The sequence below is a fragment of the Paroedura picta genome, chromosome 14, assembly GCF_049243985.1.
Source record: "Paroedura picta isolate Pp20150507F chromosome 14, Ppicta_v3.0, whole genome shotgun sequence".
In the NCBI taxonomy this organism is placed as follows: Eukaryota; Metazoa; Chordata; class Lepidosauria; order Squamata; family Gekkonidae; genus Paroedura; species Paroedura picta.
The window spans coordinates 40,859,766-40,886,696 of NC_135382.1; the positions used below are offsets into that span (position 1 = coordinate 40,859,766).

The following is a 26,931-nucleotide window of genomic DNA, read 5'->3' on the forward strand; positions in this document are numbered from 1 at the left end:
GCCGCAGAATCCTGGGTTGCCGGCCGGGACGGACCCCTGGCCCTCGATCGGGGCGCTTTAAAGGCCACCCCCCCCGCCCCCACTGCCCAGCAACACCCTCGGGGGCGGCCCCGGAGGACTGGCGAGAGCCAAATTAGCCCGCACGGAGTGGGAAGGGCTTTGGGCCGGCGGAGGGCGCTCCGGGGCAGAGGACGACCCCTGCCGGCGTTCGGCGCCAGCCATTCCCACTGAAGGTGGCACGCCCGCACTACGTCCCTCCCTGGGGCTGCAATTCCGGGCGCGACCTGCGGGGGGCGGGCGAGGCGCCGCTGCTGCTGTTGTTTGCTGCCGCCCCCCCTTCTTGGGGCTGTGCAGTGCCCGGCGCGGCCTGCGGGGGGCGGGCGAGGCGCCGCTGCTGCTGTTTGTTGCTGCCGCCCCCCCCTTCTTGGGGCTCTGCAGTTCCCGGCGCGGCCAGCGGGGGGCGGGCGAGGCGCCGCTGCTGCTGTTGTTTGCTGCCGCCGCCCGGAGTCTCCGCTCCCGCCCCCCCCTTCTTGGGGCTGCAGTGCCCGGCGCGGCCAGCGGGGGGCGGGCGAGGCGCCGCTGCTGCTGTTGTTGCTGCCGCCGCCCGGAGTCTCCGCTCCCGCCCCCCCTTCTTGGGGCTGCAGTGCCCGGCGCGGCCAGCGGGGGGCGGGCGAGGCGCCGCTGCTGCTGTTGTTACTGCCGCCGCCCGGAGTCTCCGCTCCCGCCCCCCCCTTCTTGGGGCTGCAGTTGCCCGGCGCGGCCAGCGGGGGGCGGGCGAGGCGCCGCTGCTGCTGTTGTTGCTGCCGCCCCCCCCCTTCTTGGGGCTGCAGTTCCCGGCGCGGCCAGCGGGGGGCGGGCGAGGCGCCGCTGCTGCTGTTGTTGCTGCCGCCCCCCCCTTCTTGGGGCTGCAGTTCCCGGCGCGGCCAGCGGGGGGCGGGCGAGGCGCCGCTGCTGCTGTTGTTGGCTGCCGCCCCCCCCTTCTTGGGGCTGCAATTCCGGCGCGGCCAGCGGGGGGGCGGGCGAGGCGCCGCTGCAGCTGCAGGTTCTGCCTCCCGGTGGCTCCGCTCCCGCCTCGCCTCTTCCGCCGCCCCGGCCGCCGGGAGGAGATGCGATGACAACGTCGGCCCTGCAGGTGCGGCCCCCGCGGCGGGCGGAGGGAGGGGGAGGGGAACGCCGGGCCTCCCCCTTCCCCCCTCCCCTCCCCTCCCCTCCCCCCCCCGTCCTGCCGCCCTGGGACTGGCGCCGGCTTTGCGGCCCGCTGGGCCGCGCTCTTCGGGGTGCGGAGCAGCCTACTTCGCAGGGCGGGCGGGCGGGGCCGGAGGCAGGCGCGGGACGTCGGCGAGGGAGGGGTCCGGCGGGGTCTCCCCCTCCCCCCGTGCGGGCCCCCCCCGCCGTCCTTGGGCCGCATCCTGACCCCGCCCCCCCCCTCCCGCAGAAGGCCATTGACCTGGTGACGAAGGCCACCGAGGAGGACAAGGCCAAGAACTACGCGGAGGCCCTGCGGCTCTACCAGCACGCCGTGGAGTACTTCCTGCACGCCATCAAGTGTGAGTGGGGGGGCTGGGGGAGGGGGAGGGGTGGGGGGGCCTCCCACCCAGACTTGGTGGAGGCTTCTTGCTGCCTCTCACGCTCCCTGCTGGCGTCCCGCAGATGACGCCCACAGCGACAAGGCCAAGGAGAGCATCCGAGGCCAAGTGCGCCCAGTACCTGGACCGGGCGGAGAAGCTGAAGGACTACCTGCGCAACAAGGAGAAGCAGAGCAAGAAGCCCGTCAAGGAAGCCCAGACGGACAGCAAGGGGTAAGCGCTCTTCTCCCCTCGCAAACCCAGGCCCCTTTTCCAGCTGGCGCTCTTGTGCCCATTGCTACATCGCCGCGGAAGCAAACTCCCCCTTTTAAGCGCTCTCCGGGTAAAACGTTTGGCTGAATGAGTTTCTTAGCTGACGCTTCCGGACCTACCCGCTCACTGCACCTTTTCTTTCGTCCCTCCTGAACCTGCCGCTGAGCAGTTTGATTGGCTGCCCTCAAGTATAAGAAGAGGTTTACGTGTCACACATACCTTATACCTCTTTGTCTTTTTCCGCTGTCACAATGTGCTTTTGCTAGGCAATAACAGATCGATGCAGAATCCGGCTTCTGTGTGCACAGTCCAGCTTTTGAGACCAGAGGCTGGGGGATTTGCCTTCCTTCCTCGGCGTGATCTGGAGTAGCTCTGTGAACTAGGGTTGGGTGCTTCGGCATCCGAAGCAGACAGCGGTGGGGCAGTGGGGGGCTGGTAGGGGGAGGCAGATGGGCACTGGCGCACTGGTCAGCACACATGTGCAGGCGCAGAGCTGAAGTGTCCAACCCCACTGTGAACTTTCGGATTGATATCCCCCCCCCCCGGTCCAGCTGTTGCTGATTCTGCCCTGGAGCTGAGCCCTCATGTTCACTGCTGAGGGCCTGGTGACGAAACAAGAGAGGCCCCACCCATTCCTGCCTGCCTTTGGATGCTGTTGCAGGCAGAGGTTCTGCCCTGCCCATTCACAGGCCCAAGCACCCCCTGACCACTCCCCCTGACCAGGTGCCTCCTCTCCGCAGGAGCGACAGTGACAGCGAGGGAGACAATCCCGAGAAGAAGAAGCTGCAAGAGCAACTGATGGGTGAGCCAGGGGTTGAGTCGGGGGCCATGAGTCACAGCCAGCACCCGGCAGGAAGAGGCTTCTGGGGACTCCTTGTGGGCAGGGCAGGGCAGGGCAGGGGCAGGGGCAGGGGCAGGGGCAGGGGCAGGGGCAGGGGGCAGGGGCAGGGGCAGGGCAGGGGGCAGGGGCAGGGGCAGGGGCAGGGCTTTCATGGGGCCGACTGCCTTCCCGCCACAGGGGCTGTCGTGATGGAGAAGCCCAACGTTCGGTGGAGTGACGTGGCCGGCCTGGAAGGGGCCAAGGAGGCCCTGAAGGAAGCTGTCATTTTGCCCATCAAGTTTCCTCATCTGTTCACAGGTAAGGTTTCCCAGCAGCCTCCTTGGCAGTCCTCTGGCCACGTGGGATATTGCGAAGGGGGTGAGGTGGTCTCTTCTATCTGTCCCCCAGGTAAGCGCACCCCATGGCGAGGGATCCTCCTTTTCGGCCCTCCGGGCACTGGGAAGTCCTACCTGGCCAAGGCTGTAGCGACGGAGGCCGGCAACTCCACCTTCTTCTCCATCTCCTCCTCAGACCTGATGTCCAAGTGGCTGGGGGAGAGTGAAAAGTGAGTGTGGGGGCTGGAGCGGAGGAGTGGGGAGTAGGGTGGGACCGAGAGACGAGAGGAGGGGGTCTGTGCAGGCCAGGCCTGCTGGCCGCTGCCTGGGCTGGGACTGACTTGCCCTGCCCTTGGCCGTCGGGAGGCTTCTGGGTCCCTGGCCCTGAGCCTCCCTCTCTGCTTCTGCTCCAGGCTGGTGAAGAACCTCTTTTTGAGCTGGCCAGGCAGCACAAGCCGTCCATCATCTTCATAGACGAGGTGGACTCCTTGTGCGGCTCCCGTAATGAGAACGAAAGCGAAGCGGCCCGTAGGATCAAAACGGAGTTTCTGGTGCAGATGCAGGGTGCGTGCCCTGGGGGGGCCCCGAATAGCCACTGCTGGTGTGTCGCAGCAGAGCTCATGGCAACACGCGTTGCGCTCCGAGCTGGGGGTGGGGCTTGGGAGTGACTGTCGGGGGGCTGCACACAGGTGAGAGCGACGCGGGTTCTTTTCCCTTCCCGGCAGGTGTTGGGAATAACAACGATGGCATCTTAGTTTTGGGTGCAACCAATATTCCCTGGGTCCTGGATGCGGCTATTCGCAGAAGGTGAGTCCGGGGGGGGGGGGGGTCACTGGTGTGGCTGCTTTTGCCACTGGCTGGGCAGTCTGTACCCAGTTTGAGGTGCTGCCAGAAGACTATTGTCCTTGCTTGTGTCTGTGCCCAGGTTGAGAAGCGCATCTACATCCCCCTGCCTGAGGAGCCTGCTCGGGCTCAGATGTTTAAGCTCCACCTGGGGAACACCCCCCACAGCCTTACGGAAGCCAATGTCCACGAACTGGCCTGCAAGACCGATGGCTACTCAGGGGCCGACATCAGTATCATCGTGCGCGATGCCCTCATGCAGCCGGTCCGCAAGGTGCAGTCGGCCACGCACTTCAAGAAGGTGGGTGCGGCACGTGCTGCCCCCCAGTGGGCCACCGTGGGCTGCATGTTTTCACGGCACCTACTGGAAGGGAACTGGCAAAGAACTCAGATTATTCTGACCCGCCCTATTTGGAGGGAGCCAGCAGTTGATTTCTGGAGGGCGTGTTGGTTATAGGGCAATGGATTGTGGGGGGAGGGGGGAGTGCCGTCCTCCCCATAGCTCCTGGGCTGGTTTCCTCCAGAGCCACCTAAGCGATGGGAGTGCCTGGCAGTCCTCTTCCCCCACTGGAGTTTGGTGTCCGTTTTGCCAGTGTCTATCCTCCTGGGTCCTGAAAGCTCGGAGGCCGGCTTGTCTGCTTCAGGGATTCCTCCTCTAACTGCAGGTTTGTGGGCCTTCCCGCACGACTCCTGGTGGGATTGTGGAAGACCTGCTGACCCCATGTTCCCCTGGAGACCCTGGTGCTATTGAAATGACGTGGATGGAGGTGCCTGGCGACAAACTTATGGAGCCCGTTGTATGCATGGTGAGCACGTGAGAGCGCACCTGTGCTGTCCACAGAGGCACCAGACACCATCGATGCAAAGTGCTCCTCCAGGCCAAGGCTGGGGTACCCTGTTCTGCGCAAATCCCATATTTCCAAAGGTCCCTGTTTGGAAACCGCATAAGCACCATTCCCACATGGGGGTGTGGGTGGATCACCTTGGCTTTTATCCCTCCCTCGGTCCCCTCCCTCTCCAACCTCTTGTGTCCCCACAGTCAGACATGCTGCGTTCTCTGGCCACGACCCGTCCGACTGTCAATGCAGAGGATCTTCTGAAGGTGAAGAAATTCACAGAAGACTTTGGCCAAGAGGGCTGAAGCTTTTTGCAGGGGCAACACCAGGGGAAGGGATTTGCCCCAGCCCTGGGTGTCGGAAGCCTTTTCTGCCGACGGTGGCAGTGCCAAGCAGAGCGAGGTCCCCAGCTTCATTCTGCACCTGTCTGCTCTGGGAGCCCTTGTTCAGCTGGGGTGCAAAGAGGGGGGAGGTGACAGGCCAAGGACTCGACCTGGCCCCCCCGACTCTTCCTCCTGGCCCCTGACTGCCACTCTTCTGAAGTCTCCGTTTAATTTATGCTGCTTGGTTCTGTTTATGAAAGTGAAAACAAGCCCTGTGCTCCCCTGTGCCCCAGACCTTTTCCTGAGGCCCTCTTTGGGCAGGCACTTTAGACACGCCTTCCCATGAAGAGGACTGGATGGGATGGGGGGGACAGGACTGCACACTGTTGCTCACCTCTGAAACTTGGAAATGCTGTGGTATATGGTCTGCATTGTCCCCCCCCCCCCCCCCCCCGGTGAGACCTTCACCCACCAGCTTCTCCTGTGGCTTAGGTGGCTAGAGCGGGTGCTCAAGCACTGCAGGGCTCTCCCTGGCCTTGTAGGCCACCCTGCTTCAGTGTTTGGGGCCAGTGAGGTCTGTCTGTGGGGGGCTCCAAGGGAAAAGCTCCTCGGCCCCGCTGCCTCTTCTGAGGTGAGCAGCCACGGTGGGTCTGCGATGCAGGCTGCGGGGTCTAGAGGAGTCTTCCTTTGGCCGGTCCCCATTGCAGCCCTGGGGGAATCCCGACCCTCTTTATGGCTTCCAAACCTTCTTGTGCTTAGATCTTCTGAAAGCTCAGGGCTGCTCCCCACTGTGGCCTTCTGCCCTCCCTGGCTGGCAATAGGCATTACCCTGCAATGTTCTGTTGGTTTCCCAAGAGGAGAGAGGCTGCCATGCCCTGTAGTTGCCTGGCCTAGCTGTGTGAGTGGAGTTCCTTGGAAGAAGACTCAGGTGCTTTGGAGGAGGGGTGGGGGTTGGTTAGCTGAGGAAAGCCCCCACTGATGGGTGGTGGAAACCACAGGAGGTTTCAGGAGAAGGTTGCAGCCCCTTCCCCTTTCTTCCCCCGTGTACATACTTTGAGTTGATTCTCATGTGGGTGTGGGGAAAATAAAACATTGCAAACAGTAGTGGTTGGGTTTTTTGTATATTCAGCTGACTGAAATACATGGGCCTTCATGCATTTCCTGCCACTTGTTTCAGTACCGAGTATTTTTAATGCAGAGCTGTTCGTTTCCTGCTGGTGGACAGAGGCTGTGTGCACACATCCATGTCCCTTGGCCTGACTGCCAGTTTCATCTGGCAGGTGAGTGCATGCGCAGGACTGACCCCTTTCCCCCTGGCAGTGGGTGCCTGCCATCAACTTGCAATGGCCAACTCAGCCTGAGCGTGATGAGCCCCCCTTCCCCTTTTGCAGACAAGCTCAACACAAAGAATGGAAGCGCTTGGCTGGCTCGGACCCCTCCTGCCCCATTGCTTGCTCAGCTGTCAGCAGGCCCCCAGAGGCAGCAGCCTTAGAGCCCAGGGGCCTCCCTTTTAGCTTGGTAGTGGGGCATGTAGGCAAGAATCTGTGGACACTGCTGCAGCTCTTGAGGAAGGTGAACAGGTATGCATTGTGCATGTGGAGGGCCAGGGTCAGGTGCAGGGGGAGCTCACCCACGAAGAAGTGCAGCAGAATGCCCAGCTGTGGGTGCTGAGCCCTGTGTGATCCTCCCGATGCATCTACTGCACCAGTGCACCTATCATCAGCTATACTTTACAGCTATTCATACTGCACACCTGGATAAAGGGTGGCCCCAGCAACAGCTGCTGCCACACTGATGCCCAGGAGGTGCATGCCCAGGACATGGCCCCATGGGACCCCCCCAACAAAGCCTAGCCCAAGTCCATGGGAGTCATGCAGGAGGCAGGAAAGGCAGTGCAAGGTGCTTTATCAGCCCACCGCCCATGGCCATTTCCACTGAAGAGAGTGCTGCAAAATTTCCTTGGCAGAGGTGCCTCCTAGTTGCATCCCAGGAGTGTCACTGACTGCTCGCCCAACCACAACCAGGAAAAGATGGGCATGAATAATTCACCCCTTGAGGTTAAGACTAAGACTAGGGACCTGCAAAAACAACAGTTCTGAAGTTTATTTGGAATCTGATCCATCTCTTTCTGACATGTCCAGTTCTGTCCTCTCGCTGCACAAATACAGGGTGGCATCCATAGGCAACTTTGCTCTTTCTAGCAATTCTCCTGTGTGCCCAAACAAGGCCCCAGAAGGGAAACTCCAACGTCAAACCCTGGCCAGAGGTCCTCTCTGCCACCAGGTGCAGAAAGCAGAAGCATCTCTAGGAGAACTACTCTGGGGCAGGAGGGACTCTGACTTCCTCGTCATCCCTAGAGGCTTGGCTGCCATCTTCAGTTTCTGAAATAGGCGCTGGAGAACTGTGTGAGACTTCCTGTGCCGATGCAGTCAGTTCTTCTAAGTCCAGCAGCGATGATGGACTTTCCTGAGCCAGCCCCTTCTTATTCAGGAGAAAAACTGTGTCTTTGTCAGGCAGGATTGGGGCCAGGAGTTCCTGGATGCCATGTTCATCCACACAGCCAAAGTTCCCATATTTCTGCAACTGAGTAGGAGGGACACCTAGCAGGACAAGAGAAAAAGTAAAACTAGAAACCCAAAGTCTTACATTCAGAGAAAACTATCAAGACTAAAATGCTATTGAAAGTTGCTTCCGCTACTCGTTCCACACAAAGCAAGCTACAAAACTGCCTCCCAGAAGAGACTCCTTGTTCGGTACTGATTGGGACCCCCAACATATCCTGTAATTAGTAGGGTCATCAGGTTGCACCCAGCTGCAACACAGTGGGGCTTTTTAGAGTGACTAAAAAACCCTTCTAGCCCCAGCCCCAGCCCCCTCTACACACACACACACACAAGCAAAGGCAGTCATACCCAGAATCTGTGCAATCTGGGCTGGGGGAAAGAGCAGCTGGAGGCACCGGTTGAGATAGGGCACCAAATCTTCTAGAAACGTCATGCAGAACTGAGCAAACAATTCCTGCTCTCGACCGCTGAAAGCCACTTCCTCTGCCCGGTGGAAAGCCAGGATGATTTTGCTTGCCTGCAGAGAGTTTGAAAACCTTTACTATACATGGTGAGGGAACTTCCACTTGCACATGAAGCGGACAAATTCACTCTGGGACTCTGAGCACAGCTAATGACTCCAAGACATGCACAATAACTCAGAATGTTTTCTCAGGAGTAAGCCCCAGGCTCACTTAGGACTGCTGAAACCACTTGCATCTCTCCTGTAGACGGAGGCAACAATAGCAGGACACAAAAACAGAGTGCATTTACAGAGGCTACTTTCCCCAAAAGGCTAGATAAACCCGAGGACCCTGGCCCACCAGCTACCTCGACACATTCCATTCCACCACCCTTCTTCCGATTCTCGAGGCACAAGGGAACAGCGCCTCACCTGGTGTAGTGCATCCTCCATGGCAGTTGCCACATCTTGAGCAAGAGCCACTGGGCAGCAAAGACGCAGGTCATTGAAGGCCACCAGGATGTTGTTGAGAAAGCAAGCGAGTGGTGGAAAGTCCAGAAGTACCATGGGGGGCTGCAGCGTGGCTGGCTGAGCAGTTGGCATTGCCACAGGCATTGTGCTACCCAGGATGGCAGGCGCAGAGATCAGTGTGTAGGAGTTCATTTCTTCCTGAAATTTGTTCACAGCCTCCTGCACAGCTTTCTGAAAGGTTTGCAATGCCACTTGCTGGAAAATAGGGGCCAGCTGACCGCGGAAGTCTGCTCCCACACGACTGAAGGAAAGGCCAAAGTACATGCACTGGCCCAGGAGGGAGTCCAGGCGACCACCAACTCCGCGCTGCAAGTCACGCTCTAGGGCCTGCAGGAACTGAAAGACCTTCTGCAAAACCCACCCATGGAAAATGGCACTTTCGTTGAGGGCCTCCTGCCCAGAGGGAGGCACAAGGGGTTCCTCATCTGCAAAAATGGCTCGGTACTGTGTGATGATGTCGAAGAGGTGGACGCGGCACGCCTCAATAGTCTTGGTGATGTGCATGTAGGGGTCATCATCTGGAACTGCAGCGAGGATGGAGCGTAGCCAGAGGTCCCGCGCCTGCAGGAAGGTGATGCGCAACTCAGCCTCTGTGAAAACATCCATGCAGCGTAAGTAGCCAATGAGCCGCAAACAGGCTGGAAGCTGGATGTTGGTGCACAGCTGTTGGATCAGCTGGGTCAGCATGAGCTGGGTTGACTGGCGCACCTCTGCCACAATTCCCTAGGGAAGAAAAGAAAGGTAATGAACCCTCTTCTTAGCATGGCCTACACTGGCAGTCTTCTCCCCCAGAAAGCTGGTCTGACCAGTCCAGAGTCAGCTTTTACCCCATTTTTTAGGGTGAGGAAATAAAGAAGCTCTTAGCAGCTAAAACTACATTTTGTCAGTTAACCCTGGCTCTCCAGGTCTTACATAAGAACATAAGCACATCTTGCCCAGCATTTTTCTACTAAATCCCAGCAGCTAACGGGCACACAGTCAACCAAAAACTGCCTAGCAAACTCCAAGGCTGGGGTGAATGCTAGACCTGGATGACGGGGATATCAGGGTGCTTTTTCTCCAGGCGGCGGGCGTAGGCCACCAGCCCCAGGGCCTCCTCGTGGTAGCTGTTCCGCACGCAGGTGTCCATCAGCTGAGGGATCTCCAGCACCTCCAAGATCTCCGTGTGGCGGTTGAGCGTCAGGCTGTTCATGCGCCGGCTCTGGGCGATCTGCTCGGCCTCGCGGGAGAAGTTCCTGCAGACACAGGGGAGGCGGCTCAGGCCCAGCCGGGGATGGAGGCCCAGCCCTCCCGCCCCCTCCCCGCCGGCTGTTCGTGGGAGCCCCACCGGCAGGTCTCGGCGAAGGGCGCCAGGCGGCCCAGGAGCCGGTCGAGGCCCTCCTCGATGCCCGCGAAGCCGCGGCGGGTGCCGGCCGTGCACTCGGCCGAGCGGATGAAGGTCTTGTAGTGGGCGAAGGCCAAGGCCCGCGTCTGCGCCCCCAGCTGCGCCCGCTCCTCCGCCAGCCGAGGGGGCTCCCGCCGCAGCCCCTCCAGGCCCAGCCCCGACAGCTCGGCCAGGTAGCCCGACAGCTCGGCGTCCCCGGCCGGCGGCGGCTGCGGCGGCGGCGCCCCCCGGAACAGCCAGGCCAGCAGGCTCGCCTCCTCCAGGCCGGCCCCGCCGGACCCCAGTGAGGCCGCGGCCGCCATCAGGCCTCGACGTGGAGCAGGAAGTGGTCGCTATGGCAACCGCGGCGGCTCCGGGGAACTTCCGGCCTCCGGGAGGCCTTTCCCGTCCGCAGAGACTCGCGCCCGTGCGTGCGTGCGGCGGAAGACGCCGCTTCCTGTTTCCTGCCGGCCCCTCCGGGCCCCGGAACGGTCGGACGCGGTGGCCGTTGCATAGGGGGACGCAGCTGGCGGTTGCCGTTTCCGGCCGCGGGGCAGCAGTTTCCGGCTTCTCGCTGCTTGGCGCGTGCTGGCGAGGCGAGGCGATGCGGCCGCTGACGGAGGAGGAGACCCGCGCGCTCTTCGAGAAGCTCGCCCGATAGTAAGCCCCCCCCCGGGCCCCCCGGCCGCCCCGACTCCCCCTCCCCCCCGGGCCCTGACGGGACTCCCTCCCTGCCTCGCCCTCTCTCTCTCTCTCTGTCTCTCCGCAGCGTGGGCGAGAACCTGCAGCTGCTGGTGGACCGGCCCGACGGCGCCTATTGCTTCCGCCTGCACAAGGGCCGCGTCTATTACCTCAGGTGAGCGCCTGCCTGCCTGCCTGCCTGCCTGCCTGCCTGCCTGCCGCAGGGACCTCCCCCTACCCCCCCCCCCCCCCCGGGCCTTACACAGGGCCGCAGCCTGACCGCGCCGTCGTTTCTGTCGCTCAGCGAGAGGATCCTGAAGCTGGCCACCAACGTCCCCCGGGAAAGCCTGGTAGCCCTGGGCACCTGCTTTGGCAAGTTTACCAAGACCCAGAAGTTCCGGCTCCATATCACTGCCCTGGACTACCTGGCCCCCTATGCCAAGGTAAGGGTTCTGACTTGGGAGTTTTTGACCCGGGAGGGGAGGGGGAAAGAAGGTATTTTGTCCACCCACAGGAGTGGAGGGACAGGAGATGGAAGCCCACACAATGACTAGCTCAGAGATCAAACACACTTCTGCCATTCTGGAGCCTATTACTTTTTTATTGTGTAGAATTGAGGCAAACATGGGAGCATCTGAACCAACTAGCAGCACAATAGATCCCCACCCATCAAACAGAAAAGTATAGGCAGTTGGTTATACATGTGTATCAGATCTTTGGGTTTTTCTCTTCTGCAGTACAAAGTGTGGGTGAAACCTGGTGCAGAACAGTCCTTCCTTTACGGGAACCACGTACTGAAATCTGGCTTGGGAAGGATTACGGAGAGCACAGCTCAGTATCAGGGAGTGGTGGTGTATTCCATGGCTGATGTGCCCCTGGTGAGTGATGGTAGGTAGATGGGTCTTTGTATGTGGGTGGATGAATCGCATTTCAAATCAATGCCTTGCTTTTTTTGACTTTCCTAGGGCTTTGGAGTGGCAGCCAAGTCCACACAGGAGTGCCGGAAGGTGGACCCCATGGCCATTGTTGTATTTCATCAGGCTGATATCGGGGAGTACATACGCCATGAGGATACACTGACTTAAACTAAGGGGCCGGAGGCCTCAAGGACTTTTGAACTGAGGTCAGAACAGGACTGACTAGCATTGCCAACTGATCTCTTCTTTCCTTGCACACCTTGGTTTGCCTGATTGTGCAGAATTTATGATAGGGAAAAATTGATTGCAAATATTATCTGCCTGGTAGAACTGTGCTGCCTGTAGGCAAGGAAGTTGTCTCTGGACTAATTTTGCAAAGTAAAAACTCTGTTTTATACTCTCTATTATTCCTATATTGTTAGGGAGTTAAGCTTCCTGATTTTCTTGTTGCTCAAGAGAAGGTCTAGCAGAGCGGCTTCTTGGTAGGCTGTGCCGTGAATAGGCGCTTGAGGAAGTACAGCTGGAGGACACCGGAGAGAATGATGGCTAGAGTCTGGGCTGCTGACCACCAGTTCACGTAGTTGTAGTTCGCTTGGACAAGGAAGTAATCTGCTCCTCTTCTCATCCGAGCAAAGTTATAGAAGCGCCACATGTGGAAGACCTGGCCCGCCACCTTCCGAGTGCTTTCCTGCAACAAACCAGGAGCTTATTGGTTTTAGCTCCCAACCCTCCTGGTCTGTTTTCAGAAGGACCAAGTTTTGCCTATTAGCCACACCCTACCCACCTTAGGGCCACCTCTCTTGTGATCCTTTCCCTTCAGAATGGGGACTGTGTGTTCTTTTATCTGATATGTTACTTTTGTTCATTTGAGATTTAAGTTAGTCACCTCAATTGCCTCCAGAGTGTCATTGAATCTTTTCTTCTGAAGTTCAGGTGTGTTTTGCAAGTCGAATCCCTCATAGAAGACCCCAAAGTTGAGATAAACTTGTACAGAGCCAAAGTGATTGTATCGATTGCTCAGGCACAGCTGGTAAAAACCTGTACAAGAGAATTAGAATCATACTGTGCCTTGAGACCTAGGTTAGCACTGGTGTTGTTTCCTGTTATCCAAAGATCAGGTTAAAACTCTGATCCACATTTTCTGAGACTCCCTGAGCCTCTATTCTACTTGCCATCTTTGCCTCCTGTCACTCAGCCAAGGAAACCTTAAGCTGGGGAACAAGAGGATTGTGAGTTAGGTAAGATGCAAACATGATTAATTCTGAAAGTATTTGGGGGGGGGGCAGCACGACTGGGTTTGTGCAGAGAGAAGCCAACATTCTACAGCACTTGTAAGTTTTGAGGAGTAGGCAGCTCATAACTGTGACTGAGCAAGCCTGCATGGTGCCCAACAGCTCTTGGGGTAGGGGACTTGGCTACAGGGCTAAAGCACAACACCTGTCTCCTTGGTTGGGAAGTTGATCTGCCCTCGCACATCTTGGGAGGTGCTGAGGTGAAGGCCATTGGGATCATTTGCAGTAGCCATGATATGTCTGTCGTGGCCCAGCCCCGAGGTCCACTGCACCTGCAGCCAAGAGACAAAGAACAAGGGCTGGGAAAGATATTTCATTTCTGGAAGAGTTGCTGCTGTCCTTTACCTGCCAAGTGCTTGCATTTGACTTCTGCCTGAGGCAGCTCCAGGCACTTGTTCCTTAGAAAAATGCTCCTGTTTCTCAGCACAGCTGTTGTCTGGCCAGGTTGTGCTCAAAGAAGCTAATTTAGTCCTGCTTTTCTTGGAATAGGATGCAAGTGCTGAGATAGGATAGGGATTCCCTTGCACATTGAACAGTGACAGTCAGAACCAGACCTTGAAGCCATGCAAAAACCTGGGAAGGAAGGAGGCTGAGCCAAGGCAGCCCGTGGTTTCTGGCTCTCCTATGCACTTGCCCCAAAGTTTACCCCATTCCCCCAGGGTGAGAGGTAGCAGATTCTAGCTTCTGCCCAACATTGGTTCCACGCAGTCTCTGCTTCAGACTTGCGTGTTCATCTTTAGAGTGGGCTGGAGCAGTAATTGCCCACCTACCCTGGCAGTTACATTTTGTGCCTGATAAGAGCTCAGTGTGAACAACCCAGGTTGGTACAGCAGTCAGTTTAGGATGAGGATGCCTGCTGGGAGGAGATTCCTGCTGCCTTTAGTCTTCCTTTAGCCGAATAGTGAAGAATTATACAAAACTCAAACTCATGCATATACTTACACCCTTCTCCTGGAAAGCAATAATTCACCTTTTTTGTATATCACTTAATTTTAGCAACAATCAAAACAACTATGAGAGCACAGCTAAAACTGGAAACTGACTAGTGTTGCTTTTGCCAAGGCAGTACTGAGCACAGGGTGAAAACATGCAGCCAACCGGCCTCCCAATATCCAAGCTACTTCTCCCCCACCCTTCACTTGCTGTTTTTCCAAGAAAGAGGCTGTTGGCATTGGGTGCATGAAGTGTGTGCCCTGTAGTTTGGCACAAGGTTCTTGAATGGGTGCTATGCCCTTCTGACCCACGTTTCCTGCTGCCCGCGTCTTCCTTGGGCACCCACCTCATAGCTGAAGAAGAAATAGCCACTCTGGTGTGCAAATTGCCAGAAGCACTCGATGCCACCAGCAGGGATCACAATAGCAAAGTCATAGCGATCTGCTCCACGAAAGAGAGGCTGGTCGCTGGAGCCGCTCAGTGGCTCAGTCTTGCGGGCACGAGCAACCTCTAGCCTGCCAAGCAGCCCCACAATTGCAGCTATGGGGAGCAAAGGAAGCATGTTGGCTCTTGGCTGGCATCAGGGCTGGAGTGGAGCAGTAGAACACTGGGATCCCAGTGTGTGGGTGTGTGTGTGTGGGGGGGAGGGATCAATCATTAACTCCTCTGCTCACCCAGTATTTGTTTTCCCTGCTGCTGGAGGAAGGTTAGGAGAGCGGGACAACTTAAGAACAGACCAGCCGCTCATTGCTCACCTGAACCAGGCAACCCCCACCCCCTTGGGGCTGCTGCTTTCCCACGTGCTGCTTGTGTTATCACAGTCCCTGCAGCTCCACATATCGTCCCTTGTCCTTCAAAAGGCCTCAGCAGGAGAAATTCAGCTTGCCTGCAGCTGCTGCTGAAGGACACCGCCAGCCAGGAGGGTGGGGACAGTATATAAAGGCTGCTTTATCAATCCTGCAGGCTTCAAGAGCGATTCTTCTGCCTGCTGATGGAGACAAGGGAAAACACTTTTCCTGAAGTGCTCCTGGATTCCGATCTTATTGGACTACTTCAGACCAACCCGGCTGCTCATTTGAATCTTTCGCTGAACTAGTATCCGCTCAGTCTGGCATGATTTCTTGACACCCAGAGGTACTAGGGCAAGGCAGATAAACACTGTAAGAGTCTCTCTGAGGGTCTTCTCCCACTCTTTCCACATTCTGAGAACGCTGCAGCAAAGCAGATTGCCAAGAATACTGCATGCCGGTCATTCCATTGATCTTCCATATAGAATGTTAAATGGCACACCAACAGATGAGCCAAACACTCCATGAGCTCCCCAAGACCTTCCCCTGGATTTTGGTTGTAGTGTCCCCCCTGGCCCAGATAATGAAGCCCTATCCAACCTCAGGGCTTGAGCAGTTGCCCCTGTGTTCCTTGGGAGAAGGACCAAATATCTGAAGTCAAGACAAAAAATGCAAGTATTTTCCAAAAAGTACTGTATTCAAACACTCTTCAACAAGGAAATGGTTGTCTTCCAAAAACTATAAATTTTAGCAAGAATGTGGGAAACCATATGCCTCCTCCAGCGGCAACTTCAGGCCCCCCACTGAAGTGCACAGAAAAGTAAACTAGACGGGATTCATCTGCCATTCAGCCAGCAATGGAGAACTCCCGCAGCACCACCCCAGCCAGGAAAATGGTCCTGCTCCTGACCCTAGTCAGTGCTGCTTCCAAGCCCAGAGAACTGGGCAGCGCTGCGTGGCTGGTCCCTCTTCTGCCCAAGGGCTCTGGTCTTGCAGAGGAAGCCGGGCGGGGCCAGTCCTGTCACTGGCCTGTGATAACTGCAGCTGCCTTTCCAGGGTTCAGTTAAGACCCAGCTTCTTCATAGTCCTCCAGCGGTCTTTGATCATCACTGGCGTGCGATTCTTAAAGCGGTATGCCCTGAAAATGGCTTTCCAATTCCCTTCTCCAAACTTCTTCACGCCTGCTCGAATCCACTCCGTTTCTTCTGAGGTCCACTTCTATGAGGCAAAGGACAGAGACAACCAAGGAAGTTCTCCCTGGACTGAAGAATCGGCAATCGTGTCTCATCCTGTCCCCAAAGCTCCAGTAGCTTTGCCTGGCCTCCCCCCATATGAGAGATGAGGCCAGCTGGAAAATCTGCAGCTCACATGTTAGTGCAGTGGTCCCCAACCTTTTTATTACTGGGGACCGGTCAATGCTTGACAATTTTACTGAGGCCCGGGGGGGGGGGGAGGATCACCCCCGCCTGAGCCCTGGCTCCCCTGACTTCCCACCACCCACTGGGGGGCGCTGCCAGCAGCAGCTGCACAGTGCCACATTGAAGGGGAGTCCTAACCATGGCAGCCGCCGGAGAACACCAAAGGTGAGCCGGCAGCAGAGTGGCAGGGCAGCCCCCGAAGCAGCAGCCAGGGAAGAGCAGGACGAAGAGGAGCCCCGGCCTGGTACTGACTGATCCACGGACCGATACTGGTCCCCAGACCGGGAGTTGGGGACCACTGTTTTAGGGCACTAAATCAAAGGAAATGCCCTCAGGAAGCCCCCCAACGCCCCCCAGACTACTTTAAAATGACACTGTTATGGCCAGGAGTAATTCTTCAGGCTTATCAGAAGCTGCCATCTTGGCCTAACCACCCTTGTCCACAGGGTTTCTGGACTGCACAAGTGGAGCTGGCCCTTTGGGAGGGGTATCTGCATAGCAAGGCCATTGGGGCACCAGTTGGGGCTGGCTCAGCACTGCCCCCAATTACCTGCTTTTTTGCTCCAGATCTCACAGAAGTACTGGTGCTCTCTCCCTCGGAAGACACTAGAAGACAAATCCAGTTAGCCCCTCTGGGGCAAATAAGCTTTCCCTTTGGCAGACCAGCCCCACTGCAGGGACTTCTTGGTAGCCATTGCTTCATACTGTAGCTAAAGCATTCCTAAGATGGGATTTATCCCAGGCTATCTGATACTTTCCCACACAAGCAACTGAACAGGTGGTCTGACTTTAAGCAGGCAATGAGGAGAATTTCCCTACTGCAGCGGATCTCAGGCAGTGAGGCAGGGTAGAAACCCCCACCCCGCTTTCTTAAGACAGGCAATGGTGGTTCCGGCCACCGGTGATCTTGTAGGAGTTGCCAGGGGCCCACCAGGCAGCACTCCACAGCCCTGCTCATCCTCCTCCCCGTTATCCCGGTCCCCCAAGCCTGTTCCTGCTCTCTGACCCTCGGAGCCCCAGCTGGTTGTGCCCCCTTGCTGCTGGGCTCTCTCCCAGGGAAGCTGCTCCCGTGGGGCCTGGGCAGCACGCGGCAGAGGTACTCAAGGGGCCACACTCACTCTGTTCAAAGAGTTCGTCCTCATCGCTCCAGGTGTCCTTCTCTTCTTGCCAAGAACTCACTTTCTGTTTGGACAGCCTGAATTCAACAGGAACAAAGCACCAGTGCTCTGAATTAGGAACATGAAGCCACTTGGCTTATCACCCACTGTTTCCACTGACAGGGTAGGGATGCTGGAGAGCCCTGAAGCTCTGCCATTCTACCCACCTCTTCAGCTCAAGTGTCCTGTACTTATATACAAAGCCATAATGGGGGGAAGAAGACTTGGTTCTTAGATGCCGCTTTTCTCTACCCGAAGGAGGCTCAAAGCGGCTTACGGTTGCCTTCCCTTTCCTCTCCCCACAACAGACACCCTGTGAGCTGGGTGAGGCTGAGAGAGCTCTGATATCATTGCTCGGTCAGAACAGCTTTATCAGTGCCATGGTGAGCCCAAGGTCACCCAGCTGGTTGCATGTGGGGGAGTGCAGAATCAAACCTGGCATGCCAGATTAGAAGTCTGCACTCCTAACCACTACACCAAACTGAAGGGGGTGGGGAATGGATGGGAGGGAGGTGCAATTTGCAGAGCAGGCACAAACATGTGACTCAAATTGCCAAGAATGTCCTTGGTAATTGCTGAAGTCAGAGTAGCTGCCAGATGTTACCAAAGAGCCCCCCAATGCATCCCCCCAGTATCATCCTTTACAGACAGCATCCATTGTTCAGAGTCCATCTGCTTTCCCAATTTCCCCAGGTCTTCCGAACGGGCATCTCACCTCTCACCACAGAGGGTCTCTACCTGGCAGGCACTGGGCTGCCCCAGGCTATTCCCCCTCCCCCAGAGGCATCACACCCAATGAGCAGAGCAGGAGGAGTCGCTGCTGGATGACGGGGCAGCATCAATGCTTTGTTCTCAAGTACTCAACAGGCAGCATGAGAACTGCAGCACCCCTTACAACAGGCCAACAGCACCCACCGTTCGCAGAAAGCCACCCCACAACTCCCTAGCTCCAGTTAGAGTGGAAACCAAGAAATTCTAGCTAAGGCAGCCCCGGCTCCCCAGCACAGAATCCATCCCACACCTTGGAAAGGAGTCCCTGCAGGGTGAGGTTGATGGTCCAGGGTCTGCAGGCTGAGCAACGGGAGTCCCTGGTCGCTTTGGTGATGCTTCAGGACGGGCGCACAAGTCACAGGCACACGCTGCCTCGCACCTTTGGACCAGGTGGCTGATTGTCACTGAACAGCTGGTCTGCAAGAAGGCAGGAGGAGAGCCCGGGGATGCTGCTGCCGCAGCCACACACCCCTCCCCCTCCCCCCTCTGGCGTTTGACGCGGTGGGGCACTGTGGTTGGCTCGGGACCAGCCCAGTCTCTCTCATCTAGTTTGGAAAAAGCAGCCTCGACGTCTGTGGAGTTGTAGAGGGCCTGGAAGGCTTGTCTCACAGCAGGCAGGCTGTGGAAGGCTGGCCTCTTGGGTGAGGACCTGCGAAAACAGAGCCTCAGCAGGGGGGGGAGCGACACTGGCCTGGTCCGTCACCCCCCCCCCCCCGTGAGCTCGGCTGCTCTGCCTGGCAGCAAAGGGAAAGCAATGAACCATTGCAGCCGCCTGGTTTCTACAAAGACCGCCCCATCAAACATCACTCCCTAGCTTTACGAGGGGAGCACCATCCCACTCGATATGGCCTGGCTGGTCTGCCTTTCTACCAACCCAGAGAACCCTCTGTCCAGACAGGATTAAGCCTCAGCTCACTCACTCTTACCCAGTCCATTACTAGCGCCGAGCAGTGGTTCAGAATACCAACAGCTCCCACAGAATTAGATGGGAAAGGAGGGTAGAGCTGAGTATCTTGTGCACATTGGTGACCCTGCAGTCCAGACCTACTAACAAAGCCTCCTAGGAACTTCACAGGGGGATCTCTCTCTCTCTCTCTCTCATGCCCACGTGTCTAGGCCTGGGTAGCCATCATCACCCAAGGTATCCAAGTCCTGGCCAGAACACCAGTCTCTTCCAAGGACCCCGGGAGCCGAGAGGCCACCACCCCTGGTAGCACCATGCCTGGGAATGGCAGCCTGGCCGGAGGTTCCCCAGCTAGGCAGGGCTCGGGGAGGGATTTTCCTGGAACAGACCTAACCTCTGCCTCTTGGAGCATGGGTGACAACAATCCCGCTCTCCAGGAAGCATTCACCACCACTCCAACCCCCTCAGCCAGTCCTCCTCGGGCAGCTTTTATCAGCCGGGAAGGGCGAAGGTTGAGAGCACAAGCTGCCGGCCTCACGCCTCCAAAGATCCCGTCCACATCCCTATGACAAGCGGAAACGGGACACGCAGATTCCGAAGGCAGGACAACCTGCATTTGCCCCCCTGCCAGCATCTAAACTGGAGTGGACCTGGCTGATTTAATTTTCTATCCTGGCTACCGGCTTATGGGACTGGTGAATCCCCCCACCCCATCTGCTCTCACAGGACTGACTGACCTGTTGTGACTTAAGCAGTTGAGGCAGGTAGGATTGTGAAAGGTTTTACCGTGGCAAGCTGTCCTGAGCTCTGGGAGTGCTGAGGGCACCAGGCCAACCAGCCAAATCACTTGGAATCCTGAATCTAGCGTGACCAGCACAGGCTCACTCTCTTGAATGCAAACAGACACAATCCCCACCCAGCCCCCTCCTAACTCCGCTGCATCACTTGCAACGGGGGTGCTAATGTAGAGCACCAGAATAGCCAAAGTGCTTCTGGCTTCCCAACACCTTCCCAGAATGGCAGCACTGCCAGAGAAGAAACAGTGAGCAGCTTTGTATGCCCGACCCCTGTTGCTGCTCTGCCACCCCAGGTGGTTACTCACTTGCCCACAGCCTCAGGAGCTGCCAAGGCAGGGGAAGGGTCCTTCCTGCAGGAAACTCCTGGGGGCTCCGCTGTTTGACGGGCAGCCGTCATGTGTTCACTGGTTGCTCTCCCAGGTTCTACCACGGGGTCTTCTTCCTCAGGTGGCTGCAGCCTTGTGGCCACTGGAGCCTCTGGCCTCTTTTCCTCCGTGCCGCTGGCCTGACCTGCCTTCGTGGGCTTAGTCAATTCCTCACTGGGTCTTCCCAGGGTTTTGCCCTGCCTTGTTTCTGCCTCCCGGTCCTCTGAGGTCACCTCCGCTTCACTGGCTGCCCCCAAAGGACTAGGCCTGGGGGGCTCCATCTCAGCCAAGTTCTGTCTTGCCATCTTAAAGAGAGAACAGACAGGCTTGATCACAGGAAAAGCTCTTCTCATTCCCTCCTCTTTTCTAATGCTGCAATCTCTGAACTAGGGGTTGGCAGGCAGGCACACTGGTCCAAACATCTCTTCCCTAAGATGGCCTCTGTGCAAAAGTCCAGAGCTGGACAGGCCACGGGAAAGGAGATGCTTCCACGACAGCAAGTGAACGGCACCGACCACATGAGTTCCGGGCATGCAGGGGGAGGGAGGGGCTGTGGCTCAGTGGCAGAGCGTCTGGTCACATGCAGACCATCTCAGGTTCAAGCCCCAACAGCATCTCCAGTTTATTTATTTATTATGTATTTATTTTATTTATATATATATACCGCCCTCCCTGAAGGCTCAGGGCAGTTTGCCTGAAATGGGAACAATACAATTAACTCTAGTAATGTGGCAACAACAGTAACAATAACAATATAATAATAACAAACACTGTAGAACGGTAGAATAGCAGAAACATTGATTAACTTGTACGGAGGCCCAGCGGCTTGGGAGGATCTGTAATGATTGTTGCCGGAAGGACGCTTGGGGGCCAGTGGGAAGTGGTGCTTCAGACTGTCCTCCACCAGATGCCTGGTGGAGGAGCTCCTGTTTGCGGGCTCTGCGGAACTGTTAACAGGACCAAGCAGTAGGTGATGTGAAAGATCTCCCTCTGCCTGAGACCCTGGAGAGCCACTGTGGGTCTAATTCAGGGGTAGTCAAACTGCAGCCCTCCAGATGTCCAAATGCGTTTGCTGGCAGGGGCTCATGGGAATTGTAGTCTATGGACATCTGGAGGGCTGCAGTTTGACTACCCCTGGTCTAAGTAGACAAGATTGATTTGTATGCTGGACCACATGTTTGATTCAGTATACAGCAAGTTCATGAATGTTCAAGCAGGCAGGGCTGAGCTCAGCAAACTAAGTGGAGCACATGGGTGCCTACCTGGAGGAGGAAGGGCTCAGAGTCATCCAGGTAGCCTTCCAAACAGAGAAGAATTTCCTGCTGGAAGGCCTTGAAAGAGAAGTTCCAGACAGTCGGGTGAGAGAAGTTCCTCTCTTGGATGATGCTCTGCAATGCGTAACCTGTCTTCTAGGCAAATGAAACAGTGGACTCAGTGCAACAGATGCATTGGGGAAGACATCTCCACTGGCTGGAGAGCCTCAGACTTAGAACTCCAGTGCCAGAGTCCCTGAGGACCTCTCCACTCATTTCACAAGGGCCCGAGAGTGATGATGATGGGAGAGATGTGGGGTATAACAGACTAGATGGACCTCTGGCAGGCTGCTACCTTCTCCCGGTCCTCCTCAGCAGGCGCCGTCCCTGCTGGGGCTGCCACTGTCACTGCAGAGCAGGGAGGGCCACGTGGGCCATGTGGCCCCCGTGAGCTCTCCCCCCCCCCCAACCAGGAGGCTTGGCCGAGCATGGGAGACTGTGGCTGGATGACTGTTCTCAGCTCCCAGGCTCATCTCCTGGGTGCTTTTCCTCCTGATGTGAAGTGCCAGCCAATGGTATGGAGCAGGGTGGCAGGGAAGAGCCTCTGACCGGCCCTGAGCTAGGGAGAGCTCTTACCCTATTGGGGGATTGGTCCCCTGGTGAGGGTCAATCAGAGACCAGCGTCATTGGTTTTTATGCATCAAGATAGTTTCCTATTGAGCATGCCACCCTAGCCCATGCATCTTTTGTTTCTGCCGTCTAAGAGGTAGGCCAAAATAGAAGTTGAAGGCAGAAAACACGTTATTAATATATTAATGTTATTAATATATTGTACTGTTTTATCTCCGTTAACAATGTTTTGGATCCAAGTCGTACACATGAAACAGCAAGTCTGAAAGGGGCGCTATAAAAGCAGGCAGGCAGGTATGCATAAATAACAAGTGTTCTCTTGCTAGAATGTTCATTTTAAAAATGAAGAATTCCTGAAAAGCTTGAAGTCCATAGTGTAAGACTTGTTTTCTAAAACTGTTCCCCCTCATCCCAAATTTCTAATGGAAAAACTGAAATTTTTCATGCTGTACATTTTGAGTTTTTTCCCTACTACTCTCTCAAATTTTCCATCAGAAAAATTAAAAGGGACAAAAATCAGGTAGTTGAAAAAATACCATGTTTATTCTAGGCCCTTTGCTCTGCTAAGCAAGGAGGGATCAGCTGGGGTATCCCAGGTCGGACTTCTGGGTGAAAATAGGACCAGCCATTCCAAGCCATGCTTCGTATGATCTCCCCTGCCCCCCATCAGGGACCCTCACTTGCTCAACGCTCACCTGGAGGCTTGGGTCCTGTGACAGCTGCGTCTTCAGAAGTCTCTCAGCTTTTTCTAATTCTTGGTTCTTAATGCAGGTAATAACAGCCTACAGAGGCAAGAAAAGAATAGTGAGCATTTTAATAAATCCCAAAAAGGTACTGACTGAGGATGTATCCCCTATAACTGTCTTCCACAGACCCAACCTCAGAGGGCCACTCTTCCATGCCCTCCAGAGGGAGAGAGCTAGGGAAGATGCCTGCCTCAGCCCTCCAAGTCACAAGATCACTGAAGATCAACATGTCTTCATGTTAGGACAGTTATGAGCAAAAGGGTAAGGAGCACAGAAATTCAATCCTAAGCATTTAAGCCAAAACTAATCATTAACAGGCTGTCACTGGTTCCTCTGAAGCTAACTGGTAATCCTAGAACAACTGGGGGTTCCTACTTTGGGTTTTTCCAAAGACTGAGAATTAGAACTACTTTTTCTCAGGGAAAAGGTAGTTTTAAAAAGCAGTATCTTACAGGTCAGCAACTTTAATGAACTATCTTGTTCACGTGAGTTTCTTGACATGCCATAAATAAGCACTGCCCATGTGAAGGCCACCAGGCTCATGGGAATTCTTGTGGTCTCATAATTTAGTGGTGAACCAGGAAAAAGCAAAGTCTGAGTACTACATTATTATAGTCCTAGTAAATTTTATAATTTCCCCCTCCTTCTCTATTATAGACTTCAGGACACAAAGCAACAGCCGTTGATTTCAACACACTTGTGGATTAATGCCTGGTACAGCAAAGACCAGCTAAAGAAAACAGTATCTTCATTCTTACCGCTTCATTTATTTTTCTTCTTATGTTCTCTATGACTTCTGGATCTAGTTGGTAAGTACCCATCATTGTCTCCAGGAAAACAAGGGCACTTTCAAAAGGCATCTGCTCAGCCCCTGAATCAGTATTCCAGTCTACAATACACAGAAAGAATTCCAGTTGTCACTAAAACATAATTCCTCTCTACACACACCCCTTCCAGAGCAAATAAAGTACCCATCCTGCAAGCACAAACCTGTATGTGGAAGACCTCTCACAGGCAAGGAAGAAGCAAATCAAAGGCTGGATGATTTGGACACTTTTGGATATCACATTAGGAAGCCACTGCTTCAGCGGCAAACTTTTAAATTTGTCTGGGAAGCAGCTGGTACTGTCCTTCTCTACTACACCTCTCCCTCTCCTGCATGTTTCTCCCACTTGCTTCTAATTCTGACCGAGCAGTGATATCAGGGCTCCCTCAGTCCCACCTCCCTCACAGGGTGTCTGTTGTGGGGAGAGGAAGGGAAGGTGAATGGAAGCCGCTTTGGGACTCTTTCCGGTAGACAAAAGCGGCACATAAGAACCAACTCTTCTTCTTCTAATTGTTCCTTTCTCTCGCAAGGGAGTAGGGCAGGTGGAAAGGGAATACACTTGGCTTCCAGTAAGTTCTAGGTCTGTCAAACCCACAAGTCACCTGCCTCCTCCTCGTCTCCAGAACAAAGCATCCCAGAAGCCCAACTTCAACCTGAACTCACTTTCTTCGAGACGTGACAAAAACTGGACAATCCGCAGCTGAAGATGTATTTCTTGCTCCAAAGCCAAAGGCTGCAAAAGCACTACTGGAGGAACAGAAGACTGGTGGTTAGTTAGGCAGTCACAAAGCCAAAAGTCTGCCCAAGGGGTAGAGCAGGGAAGCAAACTTTCCTTTTGCAAACATACAGGCTGCAGTTCCACTTCTCCAGCCTTGAAACATGAACACTACCCCACTGCTGTTTTCAGCAACACCACTCAGCAGCCCTGTGGCAAAAGCTACCTTTTCCAAATAGTGAAAAAGCACATGCAGGCCAGCAGAGAGATAAAACCAAATGGAAAACATAGAGTCATACAGCTTTTGAAAGCATTCCAAAGATACTCTATCCTCTGCCAACAGTTTGCTGCAGAGAATTCTTGTGAAAGATGGATACACAGGTGGTTAGACCCAGCAGTAACACCCAGCCACCCAATGCCTGGGCAGTCTACAAGGCAGAAATCGGTGTTTTGAAAGATGGCAACAAAAACTGATGGAAAATCACTGGTTTAAAACAAGTCATTCAAACATGCATGTTCCGTGGTTGCTTGCTAGAACAAGTCTATCTTGTCTGTATGCAGTTGAATCCAGACACAATAAGGAGCCAAACTGGAGACCAGGAGGCTGCAGTCTGGAAGTTTCACTGCTCAAGCCCTCAGTGAAAGCAAAGCTGCTCCCTGCCTACTGAGGTAGTCTCTGTATTGAAAAGGTTGCACAACAAGACCCTTAACATCCAATTGCCACCAGGCTTGGGAGGGGCACAGGACGGAAGTGGCAGCCAAAAGACAGGTGGGCTGAAGGACAGGCCACCCCACCCCCCAAGCGCCACTATGTCCGGTGGAGTGCATCTACCCTTTTGGCCAAGCCCTCTGGATCAAAAGATGGGGCTAAATGCAGTAACCCAGGGGGGGGGGGGGGCTGTAACTGCAAGACCCGCATCTATGCAATTGTGGCCCTGAGCATTTTTGCTTGATTGGTACTGAACACTTTCAAGCAGAGATGGCAAAATTCCTGAAATATTGAAGCTATGCAGGGGAAGTCACCTCCCCCCGAGTTTTGTGTGTGTTTAGGTTTTCACAGAATAACAGAATCCTAGAATTGGAAGGGGCCATGCAGGCCATCTAGTCCCACCCCCTGCTCAACGCAGGATCAGCCCAAAGCATCCTAAAGCATCCAAGAAAAGTGTGCATCCAACCTTTGCTTGAAGACTGCCAGTGAGGGGGAGCTCACCACCTCCTTAGGCAGCCCATTCCACTGCTGGATAGAATCATAGAATCATAGAGTTGGAAGGGGCCATACAGGCCATCTAGTCCAACCCCCTGCTCAACGCAGGATCAGCCCAGAGCATCCTAAAGCATCCAAGAAAAGTGTGTATCCAACCTTTGCTTGAAGACTGCCAGTGAGGGGGAGCTCACCACCTCCTTAGGCAGCCTATTCCACTGCTGGACTTCTCTGACTGTGAAAATTTCTTCCTGATATCTAGCCTATATCGTTGTACTTGAAGTTTGTTAAAATGTTGGTGTGGAAAACTCTGGAAATAAACCCACATGTAACCCTATATGTAGCCTCAAGTAACCCGAGTTGTCTGGAGAAATCTGCCCCCCCCCCCCATTCCAGGCGTGCTCCGATTTAGCATTTTCCCGCCCGGCGGACCGTCTCCCTGCCAGCGCCCTCCCTCCGACCGGTCAGCCCCTCCCCGTCGCGCACCGTTGAGGATGTCGCGCAGCTGGCGGAAGTCCTGGCTGCGGCCGGCGCGGAAGGCCTCGAGGGCGCGGTGCGAGTAGAAGAGCACGACCCAGCGCCCCACCGCCTCGTCCATCGCCCGCCCGCGCGCCTCCGCCGCCGCCATGGCCGCCCCCCGCGCGCTCCGGCCGCCCCGCGCCTTTCCTCGCCCGCGCGCCATCCCCGCCGGAAGTGACCTAAGGCCGGCGGACTCGGGGCGGGGCCAGGAGGGAGCCCAGGGGGCCGCGCGCGTGCGAGGCAGCCGGGCTGAAGGGCCGCGGGCACAGGCGCCGCCTGGCTGCAGCTCCCCGCGCGGCCGGCAGAGGGCGGCCCAGAGTCGGCCCGGGAAGGGGTTCCGCGGGGCGCGGGCACTTGGGTTCGCACGTGCATCCGCTCAGGGGTGGCTCCAGTGGCGTCGCCCAGACCGGCCGTGTTTAACTCCCGCCCTCGCGTGTTGACCTCCGGCTCCTGGAGCACATCTTGCCCCCAGCCCAGATTCCGGCCTCTCCCCGAGCCTGGAAGGCAGGCGGCCAAGGGGGGGGGGGTGGAGGCCAGCCCTGAAGTCCTCCCCCCGCAGCAGGGAGTGTCAGGGCCGAATGGAGACGGTGGGGGCGTCAGCATCTTGGGAGAAGGCGATCCCGCCCCAGGCCCTCCCTCCCAGGCTTGCTGCCTTCAGAGCCTCAGGGCACATTTCCAGGCCCAGCGGCAGCCATGCCTTCATTGGGCCCATGCCGTGGGCCGAAAGGCAGACCGAGCAGTCTGTTCTCATCCCTTAGCAGGTGTTAGCTGTCCTTGGGGTACCCACCCCTCTGAGGCATTCACGTCTGCTGCAAGGGTGCCATTCAGGCCATTTCCTTGGGCCTTTTGGTGGTGCCAAGTGGCATCACGTCGCAGCGATGGGTTTTGCAAGGCAAGGGGCATTCAGAGGTTTTAGCCATTGTCTGCCTCTGGGGAGTCTCCCTGGACTTCCTTGGGGGTCTCCCTTCCAAGGACTAAGCAGGGCTGACTGGGCTTAGCTTGAGATCTGATGAGATTCAGCTAGGGAGGACCCTACAGGTTAAGGCCTTTAGGCCTGAGACTTCCTTACCTAGGTATGTTTAGACAAGGCCCAGCTCCAAGAGGAAATTCTACTGCTAGTAAC

General features: G+C 56.0%; 5 protein-coding genes across 10 annotated transcripts; 2 read left to right on the forward strand and 3 right to left on the reverse strand.

Moving 5' to 3' along the window:
• The first annotated feature begins 726 nt into the window (after nt 1–726).
• On the forward strand, nt 727–6,099 carry VPS4A (vacuolar protein sorting 4 homolog A). The gene is given in 14 exon segments (XM_077310912.1): nt 727–942; nt 1,025–1,132; nt 1,436–1,547; nt 1,651–1,688; nt 1,690–1,799; nt 2,579–2,640; nt 2,857–2,976; nt 3,067–3,223; nt 3,360–3,367; nt 3,417–3,557; nt 3,719–3,802; nt 3,920–4,137; nt 4,502–4,642; nt 4,876–6,099. Coding segments are annotated over 13 exon segments (1,314 nt in total). The 5' UTR covers nt 727–942; nt 1,025–1,111; the 3' UTR covers nt 4,978–6,099.
• A 975-nt stretch (nt 6,100–7,074) lies between these two features.
• COG8 (component of oligomeric golgi complex 8) lies at nt 7,075–10,359 on the reverse strand. The gene is made up of 5 exons (XM_077310898.1): nt 9,860–10,359; nt 9,560–9,767; nt 8,434–9,255; nt 7,908–8,076; nt 7,075–7,595 (listed from the first exon to the last, which is right to left on the reverse strand). Exons 1-5 carry the CDS (start codon nt 10,216–10,218, stop codon nt 7,309–7,311), a joined length of 1,845 nt encoding a protein of 614 aa, XP_077167013.1. The 5' UTR covers nt 10,219–10,359; the 3' UTR covers nt 7,075–7,308.
• Nucleotides 10,360–10,377: 18 nt separating this feature from the next.
• Nucleotides 10,378–11,890, forward strand: NIP7 (nucleolar pre-rRNA processing protein NIP7). Of its 2 annotated transcripts, none has more exons than XM_077310909.1 (5): nt 10,378–10,555; nt 10,665–10,751; nt 10,881–11,019; nt 11,314–11,464; nt 11,542–11,890. In XM_077310909.1, the coding sequence occupies exons 1-5, from the start codon at nt 10,500–10,502 to the stop codon at nt 11,619–11,621; spliced, it is 513 nt and encodes a 170-aa protein (XP_077167024.1). In that variant the 5' UTR covers nt 10,378–10,499; the 3' UTR covers nt 11,622–11,890. The 2 variants fall into 2 exon arrangements, with proteins under 2 accessions (XP_077167024.1, XP_077167023.1); XM_077310908.1 differs by having other exon boundaries at nt 11,314–11,454.
• Nucleotides 11,157–14,439, reverse strand: TMED6 (transmembrane p24 trafficking protein 6). The gene is made up of 4 exons (XM_077310910.1): nt 14,065–14,439; nt 12,931–13,057; nt 12,380–12,531; nt 11,157–12,181 (listed from the first exon to the last, which is right to left on the reverse strand). The coding sequence occupies exons 1-4, from the start codon at nt 14,278–14,280 to the stop codon at nt 11,957–11,959; spliced, it is 720 nt and encodes a 239-aa protein (XP_077167025.1). The 5' UTR covers nt 14,281–14,439; the 3' UTR covers nt 11,157–11,956.
• A 743-nt stretch (nt 14,440–15,182) lies between these two features.
• TERF2 (telomeric repeat binding factor 2) lies at nt 15,183–26,166 on the reverse strand. 5 transcript variants are annotated; one of them, XM_077310903.1, is made up of 10 exons: nt 25,776–26,166; nt 24,037–24,120; nt 23,306–23,436; nt 22,497–22,583; nt 21,181–21,327; nt 19,859–20,223; nt 18,103–18,501; nt 17,043–17,119; nt 16,475–16,530; nt 15,183–15,724 (listed from the first exon to the last, which is right to left on the reverse strand). In XM_077310903.1, exons 1-10 carry the CDS (start codon nt 25,969–25,971, stop codon nt 15,566–15,568), a joined length of 1,701 nt encoding a protein of 566 aa, XP_077167018.1. In that variant the 5' UTR covers nt 25,972–26,166; the 3' UTR covers nt 15,183–15,565. The 5 variants fall into 5 exon arrangements, with proteins under 5 accessions (XP_077167018.1, XP_077167014.1, XP_077167015.1 ...); XM_077310899.1 differs by having other exon boundaries at nt 24,037–24,117; nt 25,776–25,986; XM_077310900.1 differs by having other exon boundaries at nt 21,181–21,324; nt 25,776–25,986.
• Nucleotides 26,167–26,931: the final 765 nt, after the last annotated feature.